The sequence below is a fragment of the Piliocolobus tephrosceles genome, chromosome 5 (assembly GCF_002776525.5).
Source record: "Piliocolobus tephrosceles isolate RC106 chromosome 5, ASM277652v3, whole genome shotgun sequence".
Lineage (NCBI taxonomy): Eukaryota > Metazoa > Chordata > Mammalia > Primates > Cercopithecidae > Piliocolobus > Piliocolobus tephrosceles.
This window is the reverse complement of record NC_045438.1, coordinates 20,355,272-20,375,280: the sequence shown is the minus strand read 5'-3', so window position 1 is coordinate 20,375,280 and position 20,009 is coordinate 20,355,272. Positions and strand designations below refer to the sequence as shown.

Below are 20,009 nucleotides of genomic sequence, written 5' to 3'. Positions count from 1 at the left end.
CCTTTCTACAGTGTGACCCTGTGAACTAGGCCTTTCTACAGTGTGACTCCTGTCTACAGTGTGACTCCTGTCTATGTATTAGGCTTTTCTAAGAGGTCTTTTTTTTAATTCTTTTAATAGGAGATGGGCAGTGGCTGGCCTGTGGGTTGTCCAACCATCTATCACTTGTTTTTGGTGCCAGCCTGACTGGGACACCTGCTGTGTTTTCAGGTAAAACGTGTCTTAATTTCAGTCAGAATGAACTTAAGGATGGGTCTCACTTAGGTCATGGTTGTCAGTTGCTAAAGGACACTTTTGTTTCCTTCAGGACATCAGCAGAACAAACCCACAGCTTGAATTGGGGTCTAAACTGGATTCACTGAGATCTTAAACCAAACAGGGTAAACATTACTCTTGAGAACAGCGTGGCAGCACTGTTCTCACTGATCGTTGTGAAGTGGCTGGTGCCCTGGAGGCCAAGAGCCAATCATATGTAGAGTTTTAGGGGTTGAATCCTAAATAATTGAAATATATTTAATTAATGTAATCAAAAGGCATACAGTTGAAATATATTTTGAAATTTAGTAGGGTTTGTACATAGAGATTTTTATAAACGTAACAAAGCAAACTATTTTCTTTTGAAAGTAGATCTGAGAGAAACAGTGTTAAAATTATGACCATTTCGACTCATAACTGGGACATGTATTTGATTCCTAATTCTAATTCCATAAAACCTGACAGCTCTTCGTTAGGGTCCTGATACTGCTTGCCTCAGAACTTACACTTGGTAGATATTTTAACCAAAGCACAGAAACAACAAATATATCTCACTAGTCCTTCTGTTTTATACAGGTTTAGCATCCCTCATCCAAAATTCTGAAATCCAAATACCCCGAAATCCAGAACGCTCTGAGTGCCGACAGAACACCAAGGAGATGCCCGTTGAAGCATCTCAGATTTCGGATTTTCGGGTTAGGGTTGCTTACCTGCCATAATGCAAATATTCCATAATCGGAAAGAATGGGAAATCCAGAACACCTCTAATCCCAAGCATTGCGAATATGGGACACTCAGCCCGTCGCGTGACCACCCCAAGGGCAGTGGTTAGGAAATGCGGAGGTGGGGCCCGGTGGGGCTGAGATGGGGACAGAGGCAGCGGGAGCCAGGCCTGGGCAGGGCCACACCTGGGAGCAGATGAGCACCCCCAGTGACTCCGGCCTCACGCCCTCTGCTTGCTAACGCCCGGGGCCGTGTCTCGGAGGCCGCCAAGGGCAGGCAGAGTTGGACTCGGCTCCTGCATGAGCAAAGCTGCCGCCCCGGCATGGTCTGGGCGGAGCACAGTTCTCCAGTCTTGGCCTGGATGCCACCCTTGCCCTTCGAGCCCCTTGCTCCTGGTCCCACCCTGCATCAATCCGGCAGCCTCAGTACCTTCACCGTGCACCCGGGAGCCCTGAGCTGGCCTCTTTCGTTGATTGATAGGAGTGGTTGTTCTGTTGACCGTGGATGTTTCCCTGTGTATTTTATTGTTGGAAAAAGGGCTCACTGAACTAAGAAAACGCAGTGGTTTTTCAAATTCATCTTTACGAAAACTTGCTCTGTTTCTGTGTAGGGGAAAAGTGCCACGTTTACCCGTCTCAACTGCACAAGACACATCATTTCACTTTGGGTGTGTAATGTTTAATAGTGACATCACTCGACGTTGAAAATGTGACTGGTCTCGCAGCACCTGCCCAGAACACAGAAAAATGAGTGTCTTTATTTCCATTATGATCTGGGACAAATAAGTATAAATTCAAATTTCCTTCTGGAGAGTTCAGGGGCCTTTGAGCACACAGTCAGGTAGCACGTCCCATCCTGAGAACCACTGAGAGCAACCGTATTTAATTTAATAAAGGAGTTATGTGTTTCTGCTTTAGATTTTAGAATTTTTCCTATCAAACATTGTGTCTAGTCCAAAGACAGGTACTTGAGTCCCAGGTCTTCCGCCAAGCATGTGCCTGGCACAGAGCAGATTCTCAGCGATACGGGATGGCGGGTTCTGAGCGCGCCGCGCAGGAGAGCTGCATCGTCTGTACGTGCCCTGGAGCCAGTGGTGATCGTTGTGAAGTTCTGGGGTCAGGCATTTCGGTAGATTAAATCTAAAACTGCATTACAGATAGTGGAACTGTATAAAAAAGAAATCTTTGTCAAAGTATGAAGTGAAGATCTGTGTCTCTCCTGTTCCTGAGCTTTTGGTTGGCTCGAGCTGCACCCAGCAGCTTCTGCTCTTCTGTGAGCGGAGACTGCACACGCTGGCCTCCATGCTGCTTGTGTCCCCACACCCTTGACTGCTTCCCCAACGCGGGGCTGCGTCCAGAGGAAGTCTAGGTCCAGAGGTCTCAAGCTCTGACATAGGCCATGTGTGGTGGCCCACGCCTGTGATGCCAGCACTTTGGGAGGCTGAGGTGGATGAATCACTTGAGGTCAGGAGTTCGAGACCAGCCTGGCCAACATGGCAAAACTCTTTCTCTGCTAAAAAATACAAAAATTAGCTGGGCTTGGTGGAGGGCGCCTGTAATCCCAGCTACTCAGGGGGCTGAAGCAGGAGAATCGCTTGAATCCAGGAGCATTGCTTGAACCGCAGAGGTTGCAGTGAGCCGAGATGGCACCACTGCACTATAGCCTGGGTGACAGAGCAAGACTCTGTCTCAAACAAACAAACAAACCCTTGACCTAGACAGGGTTTTAGAATCCGCTTCACTCTGTTTCTGAAGCTCCTCATCTCACCACACACACCACACGGGGAAACTGGCCAATTGAAAAGAGGAGGGAGGCCTTCCGTGCAGTGAGGAGGTGGTGGGGGGAGAGGAAGAGGCACCCGTGTGGTCCTCCATGGGCCGTTGCTTCGTGGGATTGGCCTTGCCTGCGGTGATTCGTGTTTGATGCACCCTGTGGCCACAGCACTTCACGCATGTGTCTGGGGCTGGAGGTTGGGAGAGAAGGGGGATCCCACCTTTGGCAAGTTCTCGGAATTGCCGTTGTTTTCATCCTGGGAGTGGAAGTCCGTCCTGACACTTGAGATGAAGGACCAGGCCGACTTGTCGGGACTGAGCACAAGGCGGCATTTTGCAATCCCTGCATTGCCGGGGCCTCTGCTGGCCTTGGTGGCTTAGTGGACCACTGGGCCCCCAGCAGATGCTGTGCTCATAGGAGGAGGTGGGAAGGACTAGAAAAACACATTCTCTGACTCACTAAGAAGGAAGAGCGTGGGTCGCAGTAACTTCACCCTCCCTCCTGTGTGACCTCATGCGGCCTCTTACAGTCTGTGGGTCAGGCAGTGGAGGCTGGTCTGAGCTTGATGTTGGAAGTGAGTGGGCCGCACGGCTGGTAATGGAGTGACTTCTGAGGTCAGTCACTGGGCAGATGCATCAGGCCCTTCCCACTGGGAGGACGCCCTTATGGCCCAGGCTGCCTGGACCAGGCCCTGCAGCAGGTGTCTGAACCGGTGATATTCTCGGATGGTTTGGAGCTGCGGACACCACTGGTGTCCAGTACAAGCAGCATGGGTGGCATCTGTTAATGGCAGTCATGAACATGACTTTCCTTTGAGTCTTGCGGCTGCTGTTAGCTGAGCAGCAGTGAGGAATGTTTGGAGCTTTCCTTAACCGGCCTCTGTACTTTTGCTAAAACTGCCAGAACTCTACACGTGAGGGCAGCAAAGCTATTTCACGTTTTTCTGCCCTGTAAATTTCTGCTCTGCGTTTCCTGGCGTCCTGTTGCAGAACTGAGTTATGTTCCTATAATTACGTCTTTCCTGGTTTTCCCTTCTTTTTACGCTGGTTCCCTGACAGATGTGATGTAGTGAGATAGCAGTTCATTGTCTGGTCTATAAATTGTGTTGCGTGATTCCTGTGCTGAGGACTGCTGGAAGGGGCCTTCTGCTCCGTGGGAAAATCCCGGCTACAGCAGGAATTTTCTCGGGAGTTGTGGTTAGCCATCCCCTGTGATTTTCATCACAAAGTGCTTAGCTCTGGAGGTGAAATGGGGTTGTTGGGCTGGTCTGGGGTCATTTGTTGAGGCTGCCGGTCAGTTTTCTCCCTGCCGTCCCAGCCCGGGTGCTCGGGGTCAGAGGCTGCAGGGCTGGGCGTGGCCTCTCCTTGCCCTCACCTCCCCACCTCCTCCCCTCTCGCCCTCCTCACTGTGCCACACGCCTGGCTTTTGCTCCAGGGCCGACCTCTGAGGAGAAGCACATCCCTGGTCGTCTTCGCTTTCTCCTTTCCTCTGCGTCCGCCGCTTCTTAGAACCGTCAGGTGGTGGCAGCTGAGAGACTGAAGACGCCTCCCGGCCTGACAGCCGTTTTAGGGGTTATGAGGCAAGACAGGTCCAGAAACCAGCGCGGGCTCAGGGCCTGGGCCCCAGGGTTAGGCTGGGAGTAGGATGAGGTGGGGAGTAGGATGAGGTTGGGGGACAGAAAAGCTCTTACAGGTGTGTGAAATAAAGGCTGTTTGCCTCGTCGCCTACCTTAGTTTCATATCAGAGCGGTTCACCCTGCCGACATTTAGACACCTGAAGACCAGCATCGGCGCTCTCAGAAATCAGCACCCAAGCAGCCATTGTGGGTTTAGACAAAACTTTTCAAATCTGTTACAACAAATGATTGACTTATATGTGTGTGCTCGGGGATTTTTTTTTTCACTTTTTTCGTCAACGTTGATGGCAGTTCTTTAAAATACGATGCATTATCGTGGAGTCCACAGATTTCTATACTGTAGTTTATAATACTAACTGTTACCATGTTCTTGTCTGATAACATACACTCACAGATGCACACATGATGTTGAATTTCTTAGTTTAAGAAATGCGAGGTTTTACACTGCCCGGCCGAGGCATTCGATTACACTCCAAACCTCAGCACCACAGTTTGTTGTTGTGCCTAACAGACCCACACCTGCACCTCCTGAATCTAAAATAAAAGTTGAAAAAAATGGAACGCGAGGCTTTAGAGCAGCTGCCTTCAGAAGCCACATTGCGTCTCTACTGAAGGGAGATGGTGTACCCGGCCTGAGACTCTGCAGCCTCACACTGGCGAGGAGAAGCCTCCTGGCGCGCCCCTTATTACTTGAAAAATGCTGTTCCGGTTGTGTTGTATGAAAGTACCAGATAAGTAGCACTCAGTCCAAACTGATACTAATAGTAGAAATAGTCACCCTCTCTGGTCATTCCTGTTAGGTCACGACGGGGCGGTGAACACCGTGTGCTGGAGCCAGGACCGGAGGTGGCTGCTGTCTGCGGCCCAGGATGGGACCCTGCGGGTGTGGTCAGCTCGTGGGGCAGAGCTGGCACTGCTTCTGGTAATGGACAGTCACCTCTGCCGTGGGCAGTCATTTCCAAAGGAGCTGAGAGCTTCTCAAAAGTCTCATTCTTTTACCTTAACAGGAGATGAGGATAGGGACATAAGCCAAGAGTTTGCTTTAAAAAAGTTATTGATTAAAAGTTATTGCTTCAATGCAATAAACGTTATTGATTAGTTTCTTAAATGTGTGTCTACATGTCTATATTCACACGCACGCAATAGGCACACGCATATAGATGCATACACATGTGCACACTTGCATATTCACACGCAAACAGTAGGCACACGCATATAGATGCATATGCATGCGCACACTTACATGTTTGCCACATATTCACACACGTGCCATAGGCACACATGATATAGATGCATACACGTGCGTGCACTTACATACTTGCCACATATTCAGATGCACACAATAGGCACACACATGTAGGTGCATACACATGCGCACACTTACATACTTGCCACGTGCACGCATACATTCATATGCTTAAATCTATCCTTATGTTTTTTGATGGTCTGCGAATGCCACATGATTAATACTGAAACATTTGAAGAATTTAAAATATTGATTTAATGTGATTGCGTAGACCAGAAGCAAAATGGCCAAGGGGCTATTATGTGGGGGAAGTATATTTTAGGAAGAAGAGTGACTTGTTTTGATGAACTTACAAGAGATCATTTGGGAGTGGAACAGGAAAGGAGAGACAGGAAGATGATAACCTTATGACTAGGACAGGGAAAGAAAGGGAAAGTGGGAGGAAACTCACCTTCAGATCACGAAATTATGAGCAGGCGACTTGCAAAGAGCATAACATAAAAGGCAGTCGCATTTTCAAAGATCCTGGCATTTATTTTCTATGGGTCTTTTACAGAAAGGGGATTGAAGGTGAGAAAGACAAGAAAGGAAGGTCAGGAAGACCCAGGGCCTCTCCAAAGGCGAAGCGTTTGGCAGCAGCTTCAGGAAGTAGTTTGCTGAGAGCTGTGGATGCCGTCAGCTTGCTCTGTGTCGTAACATGTTTGGTTGTGAGGTCTACATGTGAGAGCAGACACCTCAGAACTACACTTTAAAACAGTTTAAATTTCAGCTTTAATAAAATCCTTACTACTTAGTATGTTTACTGCTAAGTTTCAATTCTTTTAAAGTTGTTAAATGGCTGGAATTCAAAGCATTCATTACAGTACAATTTTAATCACATAATACCTTTCAGAAGTAGTAGGCAGAAGCAAAAATTGTAGATGGGGTCTAACAAAGTATATGTACACATTTATAATAAATAGATGTTGGGTTTTAAGAAGAAATAATTTTATGTTTAGAGCAATAGTGTGTTTGTTAACATTTATCATATTGACAATAATTACTGATTTGCATTACAGGGCAGAGACATGTTTTCTAAACCGATACAGTCTGCACAGTTTTATTATATAGATGCCTTTATATTGTTATCTTCTGGCCCTGAATTTCAGCTACTGAAGTATCACATTGACTCTTGCAAAGATGAGATGAAGAGGTAGGCACCCCTCCACCCTGTGCATTAGTTTTAGATCAGAGGAAGCCGTTTCAATAATGTGATGTTGAAAAGGTATTTACATTTTAAAAAGTTGCCCCAAATTTAATAATGACCTCATATCACTGAACTCCTGATGAGAGGGAATTATCCAGATCCAATGCATTTTAAACCTTGTATTACTGCGTGCGGGGCCTTTGGCATGACAGAATGCGAGAATCTGGGGGATTTGAGAAACCTCAGTTTTCTCGGCTCTGCAGCTATTGAAGTGATGTTATGTGGGACAAATACTATTGATAATACAAAGTTAAATTATGAACTATTTCAAATATATTCATATATATGGGGAATAATAAATATCTCCTTAGCTACACTTAGCTTGGACAAGTATTAACATTTCACTGTCTTTGTTTTCCAGAATTTTTAAATAAATAAAATATTACAGCGGGAATTAGGAACCTGTCTCCCAGTCCTGTCCGCTTCCCTTTTCCCTCCTTTTGAGATTGGTGTGTTTGCTTCTTGGTCGTAGTTTTATATTTTTGCTGTATCTCTATGTATTCATGTCTTTTTTTTTTTTTTTTTGAGTGTAACATAAGCACACCTTTCTTAATCAAAGTTATGTTTCTGAGATGTGTGACTTCAGTTTGTTAATTGGGGCGAGTGCCCTGCGGTCGGAATGGGCACCGCATCTGCTGCTTCTCTCATGGAGGGTCGTCGGGTTGGGACCTGCAGAGGGTTGGAGCTCCCAGCCAATAGACGGGCTTGCAAGGAATCCCTGGTCTCAGTGAGAGCGTCCCCACTCTCATCTGTCCCATGTCACAGCTTCCCAGGAGTGACTTCTGGCCTGTGCTAGGGCAGGTTGTACGCAGAGGAAGGGCTCCAGGACCCAGCGGCCCCCTCCTGTGGCCCCTCCCTCAGCCTTGTCTTCAGAGATACCTGGTACTTTCAGTCCTAAAGTTTGTTTGTTTGTTTTTGAGATGGAGTCTCGCTCTGTCGCCAGGCTGGAGTGCAGTGGTGAGATCTTGGCTCACCACAACCTCCGCCTCCTGGGTTCAAGTGATTCTCCTGCCTCAGCCTCCCGAGTAGCTGGGATTACAGGCGCCCCCACCACATCTGACTAATTTTTGTACTTTTAGTAGAGACAGGGTTTCACTATGTTGGTCAGGCTGCTCTTGAACTCCTGACCTCGTGATCTGTGTGCCTCGGCCTCCCAAAGTGCTGGGATTACAGGCGTGAGTCACCACACCTGGCCTAAAGTTTATTTTTACTTACCGGGAGCGAGCTTCATAGGTCAGCTTACGTCACAGGCTTCTCGTCTGGGCTGGCGCAGCCCTTTGACCCTGAGAGTTGGCGGCTTCTCTTCTTGTTCTTGCCTCCTCTTTCTGATCTTGCGGGACTTTCCCTTAGAGATCACTTTGCAGCCACTTCAGTTGGGTTTCGGGAGGTAGCGAAGCTGATGCATGTGTTCAGTTATATGTAGCAGGAGATGAGCAGGTTTTTCTAAGCATACACGGAAATACCCTATAGTAAAAGGCTGGTGCGTTTGACCACAGACTGAAGAAGGAGAAGGAGGTGGGGGATCTTTCGTATGTCAGAAATCACCACAAATAATTAGATTAACAAGAAAAACAGGTTTTTTTTTCCCTAAAGAAAAATCAAGGTAGCTAATTCACTTTTTCCCTCAGTATCATAAAATGCGACTTTTAAAGTGATATGAAAACTTTCTTTTCATGTTTAATGTTTTTAAACATAAGATATTTAGTGTAGTGGAAGGAAAGCAAAAAGATTGATCATCTTGATTTTCTCTTCCAGATATAAACAGAAGAGCAAGTCCAAGATGATTTGCAGGCTCTCCATGACCGGTGCAGTAGACATGACCAGTCTATCGGCAGTCAACGACTTTTATTCCCGTATCCTTTCTCCCAGATCCTGGTAGGGTTTTACACCCTGCATGTCATTCCTCTGGCAGAGGTGTGTGCTGAGCATCTCATGAGTGTCAGGCATTGTGTGAGGCTCTGGGAATGCAGGGACCCTTCTCATGGAGCTCGCTGTCCTTGTATTAATTGTACGTGTTAATAATTCATCTCAATATTCAGAAAGGACCTCAAAGGAAAAAGAAACCTGAGTGCCGCATAGCTCATGCCATCCAGCAGGTGGGCTGACCTGGCACTTTTGCTCTGGACTTTGTTGACTAATGTCTAGTAATTTAGTTGTTCTATCTCATCTGCAGAGCTGGCAAACGTCATAGTTGTTGCTGTTCAAAATAATATGAAATGGAATCCAGAACTTTAATTTTTGAGATTTTTATGGCTAACACCGTTGCTTTTAATTTTCAAAGTTGATTTTAATTTATTTAGGGGAAAAGCTCCAGATCTTTAGGAATTCATTGTATAAAGTTTTAATTTACTCAAAGTTCAGCCCAAGTTGAACTCTATTGGAGGGTTTTATAGTTGAACTAAAATAAAGTGGTAGGAGGTTGTAGTATGTTTTAGTTAGAAATGTGGTAATTTCATACTAGAATTGGTGCTAAAATACATAGCAGAAGTAAGAAATATGTCATTAGGATTACTTTAGCTTAAATGATGGTGTCTGGAATACAAGTATACTAGAGTGAAGAGTAGTCCAGCGCTAACACCAGCATTACGGGTCTCTTGACTCCCGTGCACCTGTGTTCCCACCACATATACTCATTACTGCAGCATTCAGGGCTGAGCATTGAGGGTTGGGGGGTGCTGGTGGTCACATGAGCCCTCAATGTATACATTGCTCCTCATAAGTCAAGTTTATGAAGCATGTCACGGTCACCTGCCAACATGGCACTGTCTGGGTTGTGTCTCCCCTCGTGAGACCTGCCCCAGGTGCTGTCACCCACTCTGTGGGTCTGTCTTAGTTCAGTCCTTTCTTCTGAGTGCAGTGTCTACATGTTCAATTATTTGACATCCGATTTGGGTGTTTCATGGACATCTCAAATACCACGTATCTCAAGCTTCCCACTTCAAAACAGGCACTGTCTCCCTTTCCCTAAGCAGCCCCCTACCCCCGCCCACCTGCTCTTGCCAATGCCTGGGGCCAGATGGGGTGGGGCTGGACTGGGCTCAGGACGTTTCAGGCGGAACTTCAGAAATTCTTAACTAGTCGTTCATTCTTGAGTCTTCTAATATTCCAAAGTTTTTATTAGTAAAAGAGAGGGACTGTCCCTTCCCCATGGGTACGAGCGTTGAGAGGGCTCCCTAACTGGATTATCGCAGACATCGTTCTCACAGCTGGCCGGAACAGGACCGTGGAAGTGTTCGACCTCAACGCCGGCTGCAGTGCAGCGGTGATAGCAGAAGCCCACTCACGGCCTGTCCATCAAATCTGCCAAAATAAAGTGAGTCAGTTTTTGGATAATATACATCATCTGTACAACTATGTGCTGAAAGCATTTCACAGGTACAAATGTATGATGCCGTTTTAGCAGTGTTTGCTACCAAATTCAGTGTTAACTTTTATCGATCATTAATTATTCGAAGCCTCGACGTTTGGCCCTGGGAGATACTTTAGTATCATGTTGAATGTTACGTTTTGTACTTTTGTGTTTTACTATTTTATGGGCTTATACTAAGATTTTACTAGGAAAACATTCTCACATAGAACTTGATAGGGTTGCATATTTTCAGCAATAGTGGATTGTGTGGTAGACACATTGGTTCTATGGCCTGTGGGGCAGCCTTGCTAAATCAATAGCTTTTTTTGAAGGTGGAGGCTGTTGGAAACAGCCAGTCCATTTTGACAGAGACAAAGTTTACAAATATCCATAGCGATGGGTTCAAGGGTTGGCGTTACAGGAGAGACATTTGATGGGTTCATTGTCTGATAACTGCACAGTTCAAGAGATAGTTGGTTACCCAAAAAGGGGTCTAAGTCTTGGGAACAAAACTGCATTTCTTAGGACTAAAACTGTAATTTTGGTTGTTGATATGCCCGGAAAGGTTTTCCAAGTCAAGGATTTAACTTACAATGCCTCTGGCATTTATATTATGATTCAGGGTATCATTTTGCTAAGTGAAGTATTGCAACATTGGTTAAACAGACTTTGTTATCCACAGGTTAACACATTTTGCACCTTTTTTTTTTTTTGAGAGAGAAAATCTCACTCTGTCACCTAGGCGGGAGTGCAGTGGCACGATCTCGGCTCGCTGTAACCTCTGCTTCCTGGGTTCAAGCGATTCTCCTGCCACAGCCTCCTGAGTAGCTGGGATTACAGGCGTGAACCATCATGCCCGGCTAATTTTTTTTTGTATTTTTAGTAGAGACGGGGTTTCATCATGTTGGCCAGGCTGGTCTCGAACTCCTGACCTCGTGATCAGCTTGCCTCAGCCTCCCAAAGTGCAGGGATTACAGGCGTGAACCACCATGCCCGGCCCACATTTTGAGTCTTTAAATTTCTGTTTAACAGGACAGGTATGGTCTGATTATAAAGTTTTTTAATCAGTTCAAATTGGAAAGAGCGAAGATTCCAGGCTGTTAAGTTAAATTACATTGAAGCAGATTTGTTCCTGCATCTCTTCGGGATAAAGGGGAGATGGAGGTGTCAGGGCCACAGGAAGACTTTGTTAATGGGTGCAGCAGGAGAGACCCCGGGATTCAGAGGCTCTGTGTCCAGGAAGATGATCTCCCTACATGTCAGTCTGGATGGCTCTTCAGAGAGGCAGATCCAGGGACTTGGCAGTGTGGGGTAGTCAGAGCTTTGGAGGTCAGGAAGACGCCTGGGGAGGCGAAGCCGACCTCCGTGCCCTCCCTGTGGGGCAGCCTTGGTTGGAGAAGGGAGGGTTTAAAGGCTCTGATAGGCATCTTTGTCTTGCCTTCCTTTTAATCTTCCACCCCTCCACCACCCAGTTCATCAACAGGACGTTTCAAGTTTCAGTAGGAGAAGGCTTTTCTGGTTTGAATAACACCATGGAAATATCAGCTTGCAGAGAGTTGTTGGAGAAAAGATTATTCTTCTGCGTTTTCCCTTTTTGTTTAGACGCTTCCTGCATATAAACCAGAGCAAACATGTTTTTAAACACTGTGCAGTGGGTCTGTCAGATGAATGAAGGAATCCCTTTGAAGAATTCTGTAACTTCTTTATGAGGCTATTAAAATGGCATACTCCACAAACCAAGTGCGAATTAGTTGAATCAGTGCTGTGTGTAATACTCCAGGTTTCTATGTTTTCTGGGAAAGCTGTGAAGGAAAAAGAAGTCAGTTTGGTAATTTACAATGAGAATAGGCAGCACTGTTGGTATTTGAGAGCCATGGTCTGATGCTACTAATTTCACAGTAAGATCTGTCAAGATTAGGCAAAGATTTGATTATTAGATTTTATATATTTCTGGGCTTTTAAATGAATTTAAGAATTGAGTCATTAACTTTTAAAATGATTGTTAGCCTAATATCCATCTTATTTATTTTTTCTTCTTTCTTCTTCTTTTTTTTTTGAGATGGAGTCTTGCTATGTCGCCCTGGCTGGAGTGCAGTGCCATGATCTCAGCTCACTGCAACCTCCGCCTCTCAGGTTCCAACGATTCTCTTGCCTCAGGCTCCCAAGTAGCTGGGTGTACAGGCGCGTGCCACCACGCCTGGCTAATTTTTGTACTTTTAGTAGAGATAGAGTTTCACCATGTTGGCCTTGATCCGCCCTTGAACTCCTGACCTCGTGATCCGCCCGCCTCAGCCTCCCAGAGTGCTGGGATTACAGGCGTGAGCCACTGCGCCCAGCCAACCCATCTTATTTTTTAGGTATTATGATTCCTTTTAAATTCAAGTGCAGCTTAATGAGGTATCAAAGCTAATATTTGGATGTAGAATGTTAAACTGTAAGTCTGACCTACTAAATTTATTTAGTGAAACTTCCACGCAAAGACATTTGACTTTAAGATACCTGAGTGCAGACTAGGGTTTGCACCATCTTTGTGTCTGATCTTGGTAGTACCTAGAACCTGGAATCTGCTCACTTGACATGCGCCGAATTGAACTGTGACTTGCTATTACCAACAGAAAGCGAAGGATTTGATTCTTTGTACAAGAAAGTAGATGTAAATCTAGAGAAAAAATGGTTTCTTAAAAAGACTCGTCAGCATGTAGATTGCAGAGGTTAAAGTTTGACAAATAGTATTTAAAATTTGTTGATGTATTATTCTCAAAATGCAGTGTATAAAAATTTATCTAAAGATTGCTAACAAGAAAAGTCTCTCCGGAGATGTTATGTAGTTGTTTATCTGGTCAGTTTTTCTAAAGTCTGTGAGTCTTCAGATAATACAGTTAAGTGAGAATTGGCTAAATTTCCCAAATATCGTCATTCTTGAGTTTAAAAATTTCAGTTGTGAAGATAAATGAATCTTATACGTGTAGTTTCTTTCATGTTGTAAATTTTACATTTTTTTGTTTTTGAGGTGAGGTCTCGCTCTTGTCGCCCAGGCTGGAGTGCACTTGCGTGATCTTGGCTCACTGCAACCTTCGCCTCCTGGGTTCAAGCGATTCTCCTTTCTCAGCCTCCCAAGTAGCTGGGATTACAGGCATGTGCCCCTATGCCTGGCTAATTTTTGTAGTTTTAGTAGAGAGGGGATTTCACCATGTTGGCCAGGCTGGTCTCAAACTCCTCACCTCAGGTGATCTGCCTGCCTTGGCCTCCCAAAGTGCTGGGATTACAAGCATGAGCCACTGCTCCCAGCCAATTTTACATTTAAAACATATTTCTTACCATGCTTTTTGACACTTGCTGCTTCTTGTCTCAAACATTGTCAATTATTAGAAAAAATATTTCCTAGTTTATTTAATTTTTGTATTGGTTGTGCATGACTCTTATTAAAGGTGGTCATTGCAAAGCCAATTATAATTTATTTTTGGTGTTTGGAAAATGGTCTGTCAGCATTGCCATTATAAATCCCTATTTTCTTTCTCTTTTTGTTCTTTTCTTTATGGGGTTTATGACAGAGCCATGAAACTTGGTCTAGATTAAAACTTGGCCTATTAGAGCTCAGTCTGAGATTTTTTTCAATTTAGTTCCCAAATTTGTTTTAAATTGTTTCAGATGTTTAGGTTGCAAATGCAAAATATAATTTCGAAGTTTTCAGTGCTTTCTAATTTATAACTTAAAAAATAACATGCGAGGTTTAAGATAATGGTGAAGATAATTCTTTTAATTTAACCAATTTTCTAATTTCAAGAGAATCATTTGGGAAAATGATATGATGCTATTTGGTGTGATCTTGCAATTTTGTTTCCTTTCCTGTCTGTTCCCATTTCATAATAGAAGAGTTTCTAATGTTTTGCGTATATAAAGCTTTTCTCTGTTAAAGGGTTAAATGTATGTAAATCTCTTAGCATGTGCGAAGTGCACCTGCCTGGTCACTGTGGAGGCTCCCCGTGCACACCGCCAAGGGAGGAGGACGGAGGCGCTGGGCCTGGCGCCTTGGGAGCCTCCGGACAGCAAACATGGCAAATTCCACAGTCTCATACCTGATTTTCCTCTCTTCCTCTAGTGCTGATTTCATTTTGGCTTCTTTTGGGTATTATCTTTTATTTCAATAACTGAGGAGACATGAGGAACCAGATGAGACTGTGTTTACATTTAACTTTTTTCTGGCTTTTAAAATATGTTGTATTGGAAGCAGCATATTAGATTTTTTAGAATACTTCAAGCCCTAAAATAGTATTCACTTGGAGAATGAAGATACAGGAAGTGAATTGGTAGCATAATTAAGATTTGTTTTTAGAAAAGGTGTTTATAGTTTGTTGGCTTGTTTGTGATACATTTATTTTCAAGACTTAAAGCATCAGATTTCATTCTTGTCCCATGTAATTTACTGTAATGAGCATTGTTGGTTCTAAATACATGTTAGAAATCAGCAGTGATGATGGTGAGGAGTTATCGAGGAAATCGTGGAGGAGGACTGTTATGAATTACAGTGATGTGGGAGGACCGGTCATGAGTGACGGCAACTGTGGCCTTTCAGATCAGAACTCAGCTCTTCTTACGAGGAAATGAGAAATGTGCCGTCAGGAGAAGGGCAGCTGCTGATGTGTTGTAGTGAGGACTCTTTAGAGTCCAGGTTTGCAGCTCCTCGGAGGCACTGGCACTGCCCAGGGGTGCCGTTGGCGTCCACAGCAGAGCATCCTTATGCCCAGTCCGCCGGGAGACTTCTGCCTTGATCTGTTTTACACATTGGATGACCGCACGGCTTCTTGAAGGGCTGGTTCTGTGTGTCCAAAAAACACTGCAGTGAAGGGCGACCGTTTCGGCACGGAAGTGCCCTGTTGTGGGGCAATGGCCTCATCTGCTTACTCGGATGCGGAGTGAGTGCGGTCTAAGCTGCACGGTGCGGACTCGGTGCGGACTCGTGCGGAAGGCGTCGCGATGTCGTCCTCAGGATCACCTTCTGGGTCAGAGGCAGGAAGTGTATTCAGTTTACCGAGTGGTCTGTGGGGCATCTGAACAAGGTGGGGGCAGGGAAGATGTTCCCCAGGAGGTGGTCCTGGGCTGAGCCTTGAAGGAGGAGGAGACAGCTGTACCAGCAGGAGGGGCCTGGGCCTGACCCCCTACCACCCACTGTGTAGCCCAGAGAAGGCAGCAGGAGCCCAGCACAGCCTGCTGTGTTTAGCACCAAGCCCCACAGGCAATGCGGCACCCCTCGGCTGGTGCCTCTGCACCCACCCTGCTTAACGCAGCACAGCCCCTCTCTCAACCTCTGTGGGTGTGCAGACCTCAGGAAGGTGACACTGCACCCACATAGGTGCAGGTGTGGGAGGCCTAGCACTGCCATCTTCTGTCCCACCTGCAGCCTGCAGTTGCTCCCCAGCAACTGTCCCCACAGGCTTGTCTCTGCCCATCACCCTCCGCTGTTGACCTGTGCCTTCAAAACCCCATCCAGGTCATTTTTATCTTCATTGTCAGTTCTTCAGAGGCCCCAGCAGCTTTTAGGATAAAAGCCCGAGGCTGCATGCAGACCCTGTGCCGCCTTCTTGTGTCTTGACCCCATCAGTGTCCTTGGTGATGCCTCAGACCCAGTCTCAAGCGGTGGGCCCACATGAAGCCCGGGTTGCTGGGCTGGGCCATTCTCTCATGCCCCAGTCGGCTTCTGTGATGGCCTGGACAGTCACAGGAGGGCATCGGGGCCTGCTCCTGTGTGACACACGTGCTCTACCTGCCGAGAAGAGGCGGGCTCTGTCCTCAGAGTCGCAGCATCATGAACATGGAGCATGGGGCATCCTCATCCCCCCAGAGCCCCAGACGGAGTGGGGGTGCCGGCGTGAGATCTGAGCAGGCACCCCCGGAACCTAAGCTCTGACCCCACAGAGCAGCTGAGGCTCCACACTGGCTTCCCGACTGCACCCGCCTGACGATGAGCCCAGTGAACGGGGCTGACTCTGAGACACAGGATTGACCCCTTCAGGCCTGGTCCCCGGCACTTCAGCCCAGGGCTCTCAGAAGGTGGAGCTGAGCATCCACCAGCAGCACTCTGTGCTTCTGCTCTGTGGCCTGGGTCACAGGCAAGCCCGACTGTCCAGGCTCAGTCTCCACCACCTCCCCAGGAGGCCTCCCTGGCCTCTCAGTAGTTGGACTCGGCCCCTTACTTGGTCTTGTGCCTACACTGCCATTCCAGGGCTCATCAGTGCATTCAGAATGATGTGTGGTTAATCCTCTCACCTGTGAGATTCTCACCTTGAGGTCAGAGCCATCCCTTACTAGCATACAGTCAGTGCTCAAAAATTGCTTGCTTAGTCCAAGCCCAATCCTGGCAGTTTTAAGGGGCCTATTTGAGTTACAACCGTTGGATCTGCCTTCCTTTTTCAGTTGGGCCATCGTTTACCCACAAGACCTGCTGCTGGCGTGGGCACTCCAGGGCTCTCAGCCTTTGGCTTTCCCTGGTGGTGACGTGAGAGAAGCAGCTACATGTGTGTTTATTCTAGATTCCAAGTGAAGCCTCGAACAAGAGTTTCATCTTGCACCAGAAATCAGCAGATGTTGGCGAGGATGTGGAGAAGAGGGAACGCTTAGACACTGTGGGTGGGAGTCTAACTTAGTACAAATTAGAGCTAATTTTTTCTATGGAAAACAGTATGGAGATTTCTCAAAGAACTAAAAACAGAACTACCATTGGATCCAGAAATCCCACGACAGGGCACTGACCCATAGGAAAAGAAATCGTTGCATAAAAAAGACACCTGCAGTGTTGTGTGTTTACTGCAGCACGAGTCACAACCCCAAAGTTGTGAAATCACACTAAGCGTCTGTCAACAGAGGAATGGATAAAGAGCATGTGACACAGACACACGGTGGAACACCACTCAGCCATAACAAGAATGAAATCAGGTCTTATGCAGCTCCAGTGGTTGGAACTGGAGGCCACTGTCTTAAACCACTCAGAAACAGAAAGTTAAATCCCATGTTCTCACTTATAGGTGGGGTAAATATTGTGCACACATGGACTTGGTGGGATAAAAGACTGGAGACTCGGAGGGTGAGAGGTGGGAGGGAGGTGAGGGATGAGAAATTAAGGGGTACCGTGTACAATATTTGGGTGATGGCTACACTGAAGCCCAGGCTTCCTCATGACACAATATGTCTGTTGACAAAAAGAGTCAAACTCTGTAAAATATTCGAAGACATTTATTCTGAGCCAAATATGAGTGAGCTTGGCCCGTGACACAGCCCCCAGGAGGTCCTGAGAGCGTGTGCCAAGGTGGTCGGGGCGCAGCTTGGTTTTATACATTTTAGGGAGGCAGGAGACATCAATCAAATACATTTCAGAAATACATGAATTTGGTCCAGAAAGGGGGAACAACTCAAAGCTGGTGGGTGTGTGGGGGGACTTCCAGGCTCTAGGTAAATGCAAACATTTTCTGGTTGACAATTGGTTGAGTTTCTCTGAAGACCTGGGATCAGTAGAAAGGACATGTTCAGGTTAAGATACAAGATTCTGGAGATCAAGGTTCTTTTGAAGTCTCATAGTGGCTGCCCTTAGAGACAATAGGTGACAAATATTTCCTACTCAGACCTTTAAAAAGTGCTAGAGTCTTAATCTCTTTAGGATTGGGAGGCTTGGAAGAAAGCAATCTAGCTATGTGAACAGAGATTCTTCCCAGAGGCACATTTTCCCCCCACAAAGGACAGCTTTGCAGGGCCGTTTCACGATACGGCAAAGAAACGTGTTTTAGGGTAAAATATTTGGATTTTCTTCCTTGTCTTGTAATGTTATGCCAGAGTCAGGTTGGAAAGTAAGTCATCATGATATATAGGGTTAAATAAAACCCATCTGGTGAGAATTGATGGTCTGTAGAGCATGACTCCCCAGCTTTGGACAAGAAAAAAAAAAAATCAGAGTAGGCTGGGCAGGGTGGCTCACACCTGCAATCCCAGCACTTTGGGAGGCCGAGGTGGATGGATCATGAGGTCAGGAATTCGAGATCAGCCTGACCAACATGGTGAACCCTGTCTCTACTAAAAATACAGAAATTAGCCAGGTGTGGTGGTGGGCACCTGTAATCCCAGCTACTTGGGAAGCTGAGGCAGGAGAATCGCTTGAACCTGGGAGGCGGAGGTTGCAGTGAGCTGAGATCACGCCACTGCACTCCAGCCTGGGTGACAGAGCCAGACTCTGTCTCAAAAAAATTAAAAAAAACTGAGAAGAAAACTTTTAACTAGCATTTGAAGGAGGAGGATGTGCTTTGTGTAAATAGTAGGAAATAGTAGGAGGTAATTCGTAGAAAGCATTTGTAGGTATTGTCATACACTTACTCATTGGAGCATCAGATGGCTTTTTATTTTCCTACATTCTTGACTCAAAAAAACTTTTATAACTATTATTACTAAATAAACTTTAGACTGGTAAGTGCTGTTTCGGTATTTCCAGTAAACCACTAGACACGGCAGCAGGAAAGTCATCCCGGCCTGATGGCGTTGTTCTGGAGCCACTGAGCGGGCGTGAACCCCATACTTCATTTTGCTCTTGGGCAAGTGTTTCCAAACCCGCCGCTCCACTGTGTCAGGGACAAGAAAACGTAAGCGAGCTAACCGAGACCGTCCTTATTTATGTATTAATATGCCATCGGTCTCATTAGATGTTAAAAGTCAAAATGAGTTTCATTTTTGTGGAAATTATATGAACTGGCTTTACGGCCTGTGTGTTCAGCCTTCAGTTGTCGACAGGCTATGGGCCCCCTGCTTGTAGGGTCTCCTGATAGCTCTAGGCTGAACCATCAGGGTCTCTAAAGTCAGTCCCCCGGGGAAGGAAGGACAAGGAGGCAGGCGTGGACTTGCAGCGGTCTCTGCTCAGGCCGATCTCCTCCCCGAGGCCCGCAGCAGTCAGGAGGTGTGTCTGAATGAGAACCCCATGCTGACCCTCCGTAAGGACAGTCCCTGCCCCGTTACCTGGTGACAGGTCCCCTCGGTGGATGGGCCAGGCCCTGAGGGTAAGGGCTGCCACCTTTGGCCGCCCAGCCAGGATGTGGGACGGCTGCTCTTATACTCCCCGTGCTCTGACTCGGTGGAACTCGTGTTCCTGGTCTCGTGCCATCTACCTGGGGCCGCATGGACACACGTCTCGAGTTTTTCATCCCATGGGGATTGCATGGCTGTGGCTCACGTGTGTCGTGGGTCAGGCATCCGTCACAGGCCACAGCCAGGGCTCTGTAGTTGACGGTCAGCTGAGCTCTCTTCTTGGTGGTTGTCAGACTCTCATGGGAAAGTTAGTTAATTAAGTTGGTTACTTTATCCTTTTTATTTCTAATCAAATTAATGAAGTTTTCTTTAGTTATTAGAGAACTTGGCAGGTCACCTGGCTCCCTGGAAACGGTTGGCGGCCGTTTTCCATTTAGGTCCTGTATGTCCCTGGCTGGGCTGAGGGGGATGGGGGATGGCGCCAGCGCACAGCCCAGCCTCCCTCCGGCTCCCTAAGGAGTTCCGAGTGGACCTGAGCCTTTCATTCGCTAAGTCCCTCGAGCTTGAGAGAGGCGCATGAGGGGCTGCACTCTGGTGAGTTTCGAATCTCCTTTTGCACATCCGGAAGGTTCTTGTGGGTGTTCTTTGTCCTCAGATCCAGAGCGTACCTGACGCCACACACCACACACCTGATGCCGCACACGTGACACCACACACCTGACACTGCACACCTGACGCCACACGCCGCACACCTGACGCCACACACCTGACACTGCACACGTGA

General features: G+C 46.6%; 1 protein-coding gene across 1 annotated transcript in view; it reads left to right on the top strand.

The window, feature by feature from the left end:
- Positions 1-20,009, top strand: part of WDR27 (WD repeat domain 27) — a 247,483-nt gene that overhangs the window by 49,379 nt on the left and 178,095 nt on the right. The window contains exons 18-22 of the mRNA XM_023198152.2: positions 121-210; positions 5,188-5,309; positions 6,692-6,825; positions 8,635-8,732; positions 10,071-10,192. Coding sequence (XP_023053920.2) covers positions 121-210; positions 5,188-5,309; positions 6,692-6,825; positions 8,635-8,732; positions 10,071-10,192 — 566 coding nt within the window. The remainder of the gene's footprint in view (positions 1-120; positions 211-5,187; positions 5,310-6,691; positions 6,826-8,634; positions 8,733-10,070; positions 10,193-20,009) is intronic.